At 41.8% G+C, this 12,487-nt stretch overlaps 1 protein-coding gene across 3 annotated transcripts in view; it reads left to right on the forward strand.

The window, feature by feature from the left end:
* LOC112572972 (proton myo-inositol cotransporter-like) overlaps positions 1 to 12,229 on the forward strand; it is a 35,780-nt gene extending 23,551 nt beyond the window's left edge. For all 3 annotated transcript variants that reach the window (XM_025252997.1, XM_025252996.1, XM_025252994.1), the window contains exons 5-14: positions 219 to 375; positions 762 to 861; positions 1,763 to 1,859; positions 3,344 to 3,449; positions 4,794 to 4,954; positions 5,360 to 5,480; positions 5,912 to 6,153; positions 6,465 to 6,617; positions 7,432 to 7,670; positions 8,410 to 12,229. In XM_025252997.1, the coding sequence (XP_025108782.1) occupies positions 219 to 375; positions 762 to 861; positions 1,763 to 1,859; positions 3,344 to 3,449; positions 4,794 to 4,954; positions 5,360 to 5,480; positions 5,912 to 6,153; positions 6,465 to 6,617; positions 7,432 to 7,643 (1,349 nt within the window). In that variant the 3' untranslated portion in view covers positions 7,644 to 7,670; positions 8,410 to 12,229. The remainder of the gene's footprint in view (positions 1 to 218; positions 376 to 761; positions 862 to 1,762; positions 1,860 to 3,343; positions 3,450 to 4,793; positions 4,955 to 5,359; positions 5,481 to 5,911; positions 6,154 to 6,464; positions 6,618 to 7,431; positions 7,671 to 8,409) is intronic.
* The last annotated feature ends 258 nt before the right edge of the window (positions 12,230 to 12,487 follow it).

Below are 12,487 nucleotides of genomic sequence, written 5' to 3' on the forward strand. Positions count from 1 at the left end.
TCTCTCTCTCTCACCAGCGTAAATCAAAAGGAACTGAAACATGTGGATCCACGTGGACTGTGGTGTCTTCCTGCGAAAAGGAACGAAAGCTACCAAAATGTCGGGGTAATCCCATTTAAAATTTACAATGATTTACGCTGGAAGAGAACAGAAGAGAATTTGTTTGTTATTCTTATTCTTATTACAACAAAGTAAAACAGTCTTTGAACTCTTTCCAGGGTTTGCCTCCATGACTGTACCCGTTTATGTGGCCGAGGCTGCTCCACCCGACATCCGTGGTCGTCTGGTAACCTTGAACCAGCTCTTCATCACCATCGGCATCCTCATCTCGAGTATCATCGCTGGCGCCTTTCACGAGGTTCCAGAGGGGTGGAGGTGAGTATCCTCCCCCATTAGATAACAAAAATAAATTCTGTTCTGGCATGTCCAGGGCATTTTATTTTACTGACTGCATTTTGACAGCTTTCAAGTTGAGAAACCCTTAATATCTTCCGAAACGTGGAACTTCTTCTGTCATGAAACTCCAACAAGTGATTCAAGTATTATTTACTGTTTCTTTTGGAAAACATAAACGCTCTATTTCTCCATTTATTTTCCAAATTTCATGATTTATTTTATCAAAGCGTCACTCACTGGATTTAATATTTTTAAATTCTCAATTTGTTGGTTTATCATACCTCTCGACACTGATATTTCATTAGATGCGAATCTGTGTTGCTGCCCAACTTTTGCACTTCCAAGATGTTATTCATTGTTCACAGGTACATGCTAGGGTTGGCAGCTATCCCAGGAGTCATTCAGTTTATCGGTTTTATGTTTCTACCCGAGTCACCCAGGTGGCTGATTTCCAAGGGACGAACGGTGAGTTTTACGTGTACTAATCTAACCGATATCAAATCATTATCTGCCTTTTTAAACTTCAACTTCAATTTGTCTCTCTTGTCGCCTATGCAAACACAAAATTGTTATATTGTCATCATTAGTCGTTGACAATTAGCGTTTGTCCTTTTGCCGTCATTTGGTCGTTTGTCATTGTTCGTTGTATTGTCGCTTTCAGTTTGCCATACTTAAAGGTAAAGAAGTCTAGAATGAAATTTAATTTAATATTTGTATCACGCAGCATCACTGGAGAAACAGATTTCTGTGCTTATAAACAAACAATAGGATCACAGGAAAACGAAACACCAAGAAACATTAGCTGTAGCTCACAAAACACACTCAGTCAACTGGAATCAACAAACTTCAGGAAATAAAACAAAGTGTGAACTTTGTGTCCAGAAATACATTTGTTTAATTAGAAATCTGTCTACAGCAGACGCCGCTGATTAGCGATTTTTTGTGTGTGGAATAGACATATAGGGTCACATCGCGTGTCGGGTCACGGTGAACTCCGCGCGTGAGTTCCTGCATGCACGCCCTCTGTTTGTCATGCGCTTAATCTCGATTAGTTGTCGGTGATTGAGATAATGAGTGCTGTAGAGGGCGCTGCGAACTTTGCAATGATATGCTTTCCTCAGGTTCATCTACTGCATAAAGTGCACGGCCGCTTGTTCAGTCAACGCTACACATGTGTCAGCTCATGAACTCAATGGAGTGACCGTTCGTGTGTGTGAGTGAGTGCGTGCGTGCGTGTTTTTTCCTGCCTGTTACATACACCCAGTCATTTCTTCATTAACCATACTTGTTGTGTCTTCATCACCGCGTCACTACCACGACATGATTTGTCTGACCTTTGACCCAAAGCCATCTGTCTCCATTACAGGAGGACGCCCGTAAAGTGCTGCAACGCATTCGAGACAGCGACAACATCGACGACGAGCTTAAAGAGGTCGCAGAGGCAGAGTCAAGCTCACAAACTGGTCAGTGGATAACACTCTTTCGACTAAACAGCCCCTCGACTATATTCTCTCAATTTCTTATAGTGAATGCCTTAACTCCCATCTCTCGATGCCTGTCTTCTGCGGACTTGGATGTTTGTTTTCTTATTTTATTAATTTTAGGAGAGGTCAATGTATTTTTTTTTATATTTGTATGGGAAGTTGTTTTGTGGAAGAGGTGCTGTGTGTTGTTTTTGTTTGTTTTATACGAGGATAAGTAGTGGGGTTGGGTAATTGATGACTTTGAGAGGAAGATGGCGTGCTGCTGCATAACAACGACAAGCAGTCGTGTTCACAGACCTGACATTTCATTATGGCGAGAGAGAGAATGTATGTGTGTGTGTGAGAGAGAGAGAAAGAGAGCGTGTGTGTGTGTGAGAGAGAGAAAGAGAGCATGCATCCCTTTGTCTCCTTGCGCGCAGTAGGGGCGCAGGATCTTCCATCAGTCTGCATCTGAAATATAACTGATACAGCAAAGACTCACTTTGTTTAGAACGAAAATGACACAAAAAATGAAGAAAAGAAGGAAGGAAAAAACCACGAAGAACAATTACAAAATGCTCATTAAGACAACATGAAGAAATAAGAACACGAAAAAGAAAAAGTTACAGAACAAGAAGCAAAACAAAATGTCCAAGAGCTTGACATATGGACAAGATGGCTGAGCGACTGAGTGTCTAACAGAGGAATAGTTCTCAAGGCTGCTGGACATGTGACACGCTCTGACGCCCGTAACCTTTGGAGAGTAAACACACGTGACATTCGTTGCTTCCATCTGACATTCTCTGGACGTAAAACTTTTCTGCACTCAGATCAGTTGGCCCTGAAAATCGAAAAACAAAATCCTTCTTCAAGTAAAATCAATTCACTTTTTCGACGTGTGTATGAATACATAATTTGGAATTAGTCCTGGTCCGTACAATCCGTCCAAGCGGCGTAACGTTAAGATGTAAATCCAGAACTTTTGCGGTTTGCGTTTGTCTTTTTATCAAACCTGTTAACGAAAGATTTGCTTTGTTTGCTTTCTTCTTGAAACCCAGTGTTTACCATGCTTAGAGTAAAGCAGGAAATAGTGCACTAAAACGACATTTTGGATTTCTTTGCAAGTGCTTATCTAACACTTACCTTCACCGCGCATTTCCTTTCTTTCTGCTCTATTCGGTTGACCAGGGGCAAACAAATATGAACGATCTGAACAGCATGATAAATAACATGACAGAATTCATGATGACACCTGATACCGCGTTAAAGCACATTCTTTGCTTATCCGGGGTAAATATTAAAAAAAAAAAGCAAATATTGGATTCTGACAAGTTCAGGTTTCTTCACCATTACTCGGAAAAAAGAATTTCAAGTAAAGTTAGTTTCCTGTTCTAGTATAATTGAGGAGGGAGATGTAGAATCGCTCGCTTTTCTCGGTGCCACTCTTTACTCATTAACTCATCTGTGCCTGCCGTCGTCTCCAGGGTTCGTGCTGGGCGAGGTGTTGAGGACACCGCACGTGAGAAAGGCGCTGTTCATAGGAAGTGGCCTGCAGCTCTTCCAGCAACTATGTGGAATCAACACTGTGATGTGAGTATTTATTTCGCTTTTTTTTCTTTACTGATCTTATTTCTTCGTCTTTGCATTTCTATTCTTATTTCTATTTTTCATTTTTATTTCTTTTTTTTTTTTACTTTTTCTTTTTCTTTGTTCTTTTCTTTCTTTTTTTCTTTCTTCATTCCTTTATTCATTTTTTTTACAATTGAGAAAAGTTGATAATCTGTTTTGGGAATGTGACGCTGTTACCAAGCGTCAAAGAATAAATTTGGCCAAGTTCGGCAAAGATTTTTATTTGATGTAAAAAAAATTGGTCATGTTTGTCTCACTTTGCGCGGTCACGAACTACAGGAATTCAATCACATTATGTCTGCTTAGCATGCTTGATAACAATGACTCAACACACACACACCTGCAATCACATTATGTCTGATTAATATGCTTGATAACAACTCCACACACACACACATGCAAGAACGTGCTTCACAGTTTTCACATAAACCGTTTTTATCGTGTAAAACGTGGCTGTTATGCTAAGACACTGGCAGGGAAGGGGATGTAAAAAAAGAGGTGAAGGCAAAGGGAGACAAACGAGGAGTTCAAGAGAAGATAAGCGAGAAGCCATGGGGTTTGACAAACAGCTTCCGCACACGCGGGTCTATTTGTGGCCATTGTTTGTGTTTGGGATTAACCACGTTTGCCGGCCTCCTCTTCCTGGACACGAAGAGCTAAATGTCGCTGCCTACAAACATCCCTCTCGTGGGTCATGAAAGTAATCCGCACATAAATCCCTTTTCTGAGTTTCAGGCGAAAATCAAATTTTGTTCCTTTTTTTCTCTTCTTTTCATTTGTGCTTTCTTCCTTCCATCCTTTTTTGCATTTCGTGTTCTCTTTCTTCATTTTTCATTCAGTCTTTTCTTCCCCTCCCTTTTTGTCTTCATTTCTATATTTTTACTTCCTTCTTTATTTTCTTTGTTACTTCTCTCTTTTTTATCCTTCTCTTCATAACCTCGTTTCTCTCCTTTCGTGCATCATTTCTACCCGAATGTTTTTTTTTTTTTTTTTTGTATTCTCTATTTATTTGCTGGTTTCTGCGTCCTTGTGTCTCTTTCGTTGCTCTTTTATTGTTCCTTCCTTTCAGTTTTTTTCTTTTTTCATTTCCGTGGTGTTTTCTTCTTTCCTGTTTTTCTTCTTGTCTTTTTCCCTTCCATCTTTTGCCTTTGTTTTTCCTTCCTTTTGTGCTTTCTTTTTCACTCCTACTTCCTTTTCCTTCTTTGCTTTTTCATTCATCCTTTTGTTTTTTCTGTCATCTTATTTTCAAACAAATGCCGTAAATCACTTTAATGTTGATGTTGTTTATGGCTCCATAATTTCCAGATACTACAGCGCCTCTATTCTCAAGCTGGCTGGCTTTCCTTCCGGCCAGGCTATCTGGCTGGTCTGCGTACCCAACGTTGTGAACTTCCTGTCCACCTTCATCGGCGTGTGGGCCGTGGAGAGGTTTGGGCGCAAACTGTTGCTCGTCGTCAGCTTTCTGGGTGAGTATGCACCCAGTAGGTAGGTCTGTGCTTAGCTCAAGTTCTGCCACCACCATCGCTAACACAGTCACTACTGTGTCTATTTAAGACAGAAAATAAAAGTGAGTGGTTAGAGATCTTTATCTGACCTCGGTGTTAGAATAATACATGATCAGGTATCTGTATCTGACCTCTTATACGTGGAGAGAACGGAATCAGAGCCCACATCCATGTGCGACACATTACTAGACCTCTTCTTGGTGTGAAGTGGGGATGGGTCTACATATTTACAAATGTTCGTGACCTGACAACAATCAGCATGTCACGATCGTACGGGAGCAGAAATGTAAAATCGAGTTGATCCCAAACTGCATTCCAAGCATCAAGGCATCACCTGAAGTTTTTGTTTTCCTTTTCTTGTTTCAGGTGTCGTGCTTGCGCTGGTCGTGCTGGCTGTTGGGTTTCAACTGTCGGCCATCCATTCCCCACCCGTCAACGTCACCCTAAGCAGCATGGGGTACAATGACTCGTGTGCTACGTTATACGAGTGAGTAGTCTTGACTCTGGGGTTAGGACAGCCTTCGTAGGTTCCTACTTCTTTTTCTTGTCCGTGAATAACTTAATCGATTACATTTACCAACACACTGCGAAGTAACTCATTATATTTTAGCTGTAACCATGCCCCTTGTACAGCAATCCATAACCTTGACCCGGTAATCCTGAGACGGTACCCAACAACCATGGTGTTTGACGAAGTAACCATAGCGATTCCTTAGCAACCACGTTGCTGCACCCAGTAACCAAGCAACATATGAACCCCACCCAGTAATCACGATGTTTGTTGTACTCGGCAACCTCTAACATTTATTTACTAAACGTCACCCATCGACTCGGTGGTACCCCATTAACCATAACGATGTTCTCAATCATCCATGCTTTTCGACCAGCCTTTCAACCACTCGCTTCCCTTGTCCGTAGCGTGTGTGAAAACTGCATCCTGAACAAAGACTGCGGCTACTGCTACGACAAGAGCGATCTCCCGTCGGCCACCTGCGCACACGCCATCGAGGACAACGAGGAGAACGCGCTTTACGGTGGCTGCAGCAAAAACACTACAGCCACCCGGAGTGACCTCAAGTGGGCCCTCGGGTACTGCCCCACCGACTATAACTGGATGGCTGTGATCGGCTTGGCCCTCTTCGTCTTCTCCTTTGCGCCAGGTGAGCTGAATGGGCCTGGCCCACAAGGTGGCCAGACTAGCAACTTGGAGTCACTTGGAAGAAGTTTGGGCCCATTTTTACAGATACAGATTCATCATAACACGTGACCGAAAATACAACCTTTATTATCATTCAACGTAGGTTGGTTCCCAACTGAAAGTTTCTGGCATATTAGGAACCAAATGTTGAACGATAATAAACACTGTGTTACTGTCACGTGTGAAAAGCAGATCTTGCTGCGAGGTTGAGTCGACAATTTTGATTCTTTTTATTTCCTCCTGGAAGATGGTTAATGAACTGCGATGTTGCAGGACTGGGACCGATGCCCTGGACGATCAACTCCGAGATCTACCCGATGTGGGCCAGAGGTACTGGCAACGCCATCGCCACGGCCGTCAACTGGGTCTTCAACCTCATCGTCTCCTTCACCTTCCTGACCATGACGGAAAACATCACCAAGCACGGTGAGTTGTTTGCCCTTCTCAGTTTAATGTTAGACCCTTTTGACGACGTTGGCTGAACACAGAGCTGCAGTCACGTGCCACGAGACGGTTTGAATTCTGATGCATCGCGGCAGCCATGTTGTTGGACAGTTTCTCAAGATGGTGTGCAACTAGCTTCTGGACGATTTACCGACAATGTACATATCTGTACTGGACAGTTTTACGACAGCTGACTCCTGACAGGGTATAGCTAGGTCCTGGGACGACAATTAGCTCCTGAATCACGACAGCTGGCTTCTAAACAGACCACGTACAACTAGCTTCTGAACAACGTACCGACAACGTACATCAGATGTATAACGAATATCAGTTCAAGCCAGCTCCATACTAGAACTAGCAACAGCTCTAGATGTTAGCAGCAAGACAGAATACTCCTCTTTACCCCTCATTTATCGGGGTTTTTTAATTTTGTTTTGTGTTTTTTGTGTTTGTTTTCGGATTGTTATTTTTGCTTTGTTACTTTTTTTCTTGTTTGAATTTTTATTTTATTTCACTTAAGTTTGTTTTGTTTTTGTTTTTTGAAAGAACGGTCGGATTTGAAAATAGGGAGAAAAGATTCCAAGAAAATTAATTTTAAGAAACAGACGTGGAAGTTCGTTTTCACAGTTTGTCTCGCAGTCTGACACTTGTTACATCAGTAGTAGTCGGGGCTGTCAAGGGAGGGAAGTGGGGTATTGATCCAGATAATCCTGCTTACTTTTCATTATCACCTACTTTGCAATCGTTGCAAAATCAGTGCCGGAGGCAAATTAACGAGACTTGGTTTGATCCTTAGGTACTTTCTGGTTGTTTGCCGGAATATGCTTTCTGGGGATGGTCTTCACTCTCATTTTCGTGCCGGAGACGAAGAACAAAAGTCTGGAGGAGGTGGAGGAGCTGTTCATGTCCGCGCCTGAACGCAAGAATCGGCAACGACAGCGGGAGATCAAAAACAGCGTGATCATTGAAGAAAAACCCGTCAGGAACGTCACCAACACGAGGCTTTGAGCGGATTGGTCCAGATCTTTTCATTAGGTAAGCCCGCACGTGCAGACACTTACACACGCGCACGAACAGACTCGCATACACACGCGCACGTACGCACCTATGCACACACATTCCCTCATAGTAGCTATATACACCACTCTGTCCACAACCGAACACTCCACACCATAACCACCACCACAACCAACACCACCAAATATCACAGCATTTCATCCACCAAACTTAACTGCATGCGATGGTTTGCATAGATGCACTTCGTCACTTTTCTAACCCTGTTTTGTTTGCTTTACAGTTGACAACCGTCCCCTTCCCCGTACTTGAAATCCGATGTTAAAGGACTAGTCTTGCTCAGATGTTTTCTGTTGATTAGTGAATTACTATTTCTTCAAATCTGGGTAAACACACCCCGTGCTTTATCGAGGTACCCGCCTAAAATCATACCAAGCACAGAGAAAGGTTAACAGTACAGACGCAGGATTGTACATGGATAAGTTTGTTAACAATATATATCTCTGTTTAAACGTCACTTCATTATTTCTGCACATGGTGACGTTTGTACAGAATTGTGGAAATAGTTCTTTGCACTGAGCTTTGTCAAGTCGTAAGAAAATTTTTGACAAGCGAAAATTCTCCATGCACCATAATGTTAGTGATTTCTCCCCAATAGCTCCATCCTCATCTGTGAAGACACATATCCACAGTTTAACTGTCTTAAGTTTGAAAAGATGACAACGCCAAGGCGCGAACTTAACTTCTGTCTCTGTTTCAGGTTCGTGTAGGCCAGCCAAGGAGTTCTGTGTTACAAATCTCGTACATCTTCATCGAACTTAACACTTTTTTCGGACTGTGCACAGTCGTGAGCCCCATTCTCTGCCTCTTCAACCTTTTTGGCCTCCTCGGTTGCTCGGCAACACCAACGTCACAGACAGCCGATGGTCACGTGACATGGACGGATGCCCTTCAGTGGACATTTTTGCGTTGAGTCACTGCGTCCATGCGTGCTTGGCGACCATTGGATGAGGCAGAGGTTGAATGTGATTGGCTGGGAGACGGGACCGAATGTTGCCAGCTTCCGGAATGCACCACTTTCCAGCTTCAAGGCCGCGACATTTGGGATGCTGACTACATAGCATCCAGCCGTAAATTCTAGCAATTCTAGGAAATGGCACTGAGTAGGTCTAACATTTTTATTCAAATGGAAAGGACTGCACTTGCAAGAAAGTATGTAACTATGCATGCCGTTGCCTTCAGTTATTAGGTTACCTTAAAAAGCTGCGAACTCTTGTCCGCTCGCAGATGTCGGAAGTCTCTCAGCTTAAAACCGTAAATTGAGTAGCACTTAACAGCCAATCACATTATCTTTAGTCAAAGCCAAAACTGGATAATGATCTGCAGGTAGCGAGAAGATTTGCTGTTATTAACGACACTTCAACATTGCATGAGTTACAGTAAGAAATTATTTACTAGACTCCTTCGTAGGGCCTGATGTAATGGCTTGTCTCGACAGAGGTGGGGAGGGTCTGGTGTATGAGAGGGCCCGGCCTTGGTCAGTGGATTTTTTCCTCCTTCTTTTTCTGTTCAAGAAAGGTTGACGCAACATTCCTCACTCTGCGGATTTTTTTCTGTGGAGCGGAGTGCTAAAAGATTAATCCTTTAATATAATTTTTCCTCCTTTACTAACCACTCACGTATAAGCAACTCGATGTTGAAGTAGTGATGTAGATGTTAGTGCACTTGTTCTAATGTTTGCAGTCTATATTACATTCCTGAATGAACTGTAAATATTGGCAATCGAATTGTAAGCATATTATTGTATACTGAGAAAATAATTTACGATAACAATTACAAGGGACCGTTAGAGGTCGTCTGCTAGCTCTCGGCTGTACATATGTTTGTTATCGCTAACATGATAATGATAATGCATTTGTTACATATGCTATTCTTACCTTATTGGAAGTATCTCTCTTCGATTCTCTGTGTCTGTTTTTGATCAGATTTTTTTTAAAGAAGAATGCGCTCTAGAGCTCGTGATGAATGAATATGTGTGCACGCATACGTGCATGTGTGTGTATATATGTGTGTGTAAGCGTGCGCGAGATTGTATGTATGCCAGACTATGTCTGTACATATATTTGTAGCTCTGTATATGATATAATAACAGTCCATATATACTTGATCTCTATGTATATATTTTGCTTTCTTTTAAATATATATATATTTGTAATTTTTCTGCACAACTTCATCGGTAAACTTTCATTCTTCACGATGACTTTTTATTTTATTGCAAATGTTGGACTTTTTTTTCTTTTTGGTCCTTACATTCACTTAAGGCAAAGATAGTTTCGTAACCTAGGTAACTGGAGTGTGTTAGAACTTTTAGACTGTACTCTTTTTGCGCGTGTCTGGGAGAGAGAGAGTGTGTGTGTGTTAGTGTAACGGTGTGTTAGAGTGTGCGTGGGAGCGTGTGTGTGAAGTGATAGTGTGTGCGAGTATGTGGGATAGTATACGAGGGAAAGTATGTGAGACTGAGTGTATGAATTGGTATGTGAGTGAGGGTATGTACGAGTGTATGTGTGAGTGCATTGTGTGTGTGAGAGAGAGAGAGAATGTAGCAGTGTGAGTGTGCGTGGGTATGTGGATAAGTCTGCGTGAGTGTGTGCTATAAAGTGTATGTGTGAATGTATGGTGTGCCGTGTTTTTGTATGAGTGTATATCAGAGTGTGTGATTTTATGTGTATGAATGTATATTGTGTATGTGAGTGAGTGTTTCCTCACCTCCTCCCCTTCTTTATTCACGTGACTTTAAAATCACATTACTGCTATGTTTGAGAAATGTTTTGCCCTTATTAAAATCACAAGACACACCGTGTCACATCTGTAACACTTAAAGCTATACAATGTGAAAGAGTCTGTAAGAACTTGTTGGACATTCTGTGCCTTACCATCTTTAGGTATAGATGTACAGATGACAAAGTGGGCTTTGCTTTTTATTCAGTCTCCGAACAAACTATATGCTAACTATAATCTGCCTAAAAATATTAACCAGACAAGTTTGCTTGAAAGAAAACTCTCAGAACACTAGAAGACATTCCAGAAGGTGCACGTTGAGCACTTCTTTGAAAGCACAGGAAAGTGTCCGAGGTTTGTTGAGGTGACTGAGTGCGTGCCTTTATTAGTCAAATGAGACGGTAACGTGTACTTGTTCACATGTGCCTAGCGGAAAATGAGAGGGTGTACTTGTTTCGCTGGTGGCTAGTGAAATCAGTTTGTCATTTGACAAATACATGTTTTCCATGTAGTGCACATTTTTCCTCTTGACTCTTGATTACGGTGGATGTTGCTCCTAGCCAGTTGAGAGTTTATTCTCCCATCGAATCTTCAAATTATTTTATTTCTTCCTACATAATCAAAACTTTCACATCATATCCACAATCTGTGATCCAATAGCCTTATGATAATTACTATTTCTAACAAAAATCTAGCCATGCTGACTTTTACAAATATTTTTTTAATCGGAAAAAGTGCCTAGTTGTTTACAAAGCGATGAATTCAGCAACACAATCTTATTTTTTATTTATTAATCTTCTTCTTAGCCAAGACAGGTAACGAAAAATAGTGATCTTTACTCACGTACAGCCAAGGTCATGGCTGTCACACCCTGAGCCTGGTTGCAGACTACCGTCGCTAGGCCATCTTTGGCCATTGACTCATTGACCCAGTGATACAAGCAGTACTCGTATATTTTTGTCATTAGTAGCAGAATTTTCGTCGCGAATGCACGCGGTACACGGAGAACGGTAAGGCAGGAAATAAGAGTCGCGACTCAGAAAAGGAATAATAATAATAAATCCAGGTCTAAAGACTGACCAGCAGAGACATAAAAGTCAAGGGAGACAAGTAGTGGATGTAGTAAAGGGAGATAATACCTTAAACGAAGGTAGTAGAAAGGGGAAATTTCAAAGGAGACAATACAAAACTGAACGCACTACTGAAAACAGCAGGCCAATGGAGAAGATTTATGGTTTGGTGTGTTTGTTAAAACAAGTCGATCTTTCAATGTTTATTAATAAGCAGGTCGGATATGCCAGTCGCGCAAAATGTAAAATCGGAAAACGATACTGTAGACAACCAGAATTTATTTCAGGAAAATTCGATCCAGAATTGCAGGTCAAGATATGTCAGAAGGTAATGTGGCTGACCTTCAGCGAACAAACACGCAAAATATGATCACCATTGTCATGTGACTGTCATTGTCACAGGACCGTGCTCGTAACGGCTTAACGTACGTCACTGTGCCGTACTGCACACGTTTCTGGAGAAAATGGTGGAGAGTTGGTCGCGAGGAAGCCTTCTATTTGTAGCTGCCTCGCAGCTCGGATCCGTAATGTGGCTACTTAGGCAGCTAGGGAAAGCAAGAAAAAAATCCAGATTTATTTGCTGACAAGGATGCGTGTGAATATTCTGTTAGGCTATCCCTTGGACCCTCTCGTCTAAGAGATGTTTTGGGGCTGTCTATTCACAGCGAGACAACACATAACTTGTGTAACATTAGCACATCTTTTTGTGATTAAAAATTGTATATATTTAAAGCTGGGATTTCTTATCTTGATGTTGTGTGATGGTAATGAAGTTGAGAGAGGAGCAGAAGTACGGCAGTGTAGGAGTTGGGGAAAGGGGTGGAAAAGAGCGAGAGAAAAGGGGAGTAAACACCAGGGACGCATATAGATACATTTACACACACACACAGGCAAATATACATGATGCCTTCAGACAATCTCTCTCACTCGCACACGCGCACACACAAAGTATGCACAGACACACAAATAAATTTACAGTGAGTCTAAATA

The sequence above is a fragment of the Pomacea canaliculata genome, linkage group LG9 (assembly GCF_003073045.1).
Source record: "Pomacea canaliculata isolate SZHN2017 linkage group LG9, ASM307304v1, whole genome shotgun sequence".
Classification (NCBI taxonomy): Eukaryota; Metazoa; Mollusca; class Gastropoda; order Architaenioglossa; family Ampullariidae; genus Pomacea; species Pomacea canaliculata.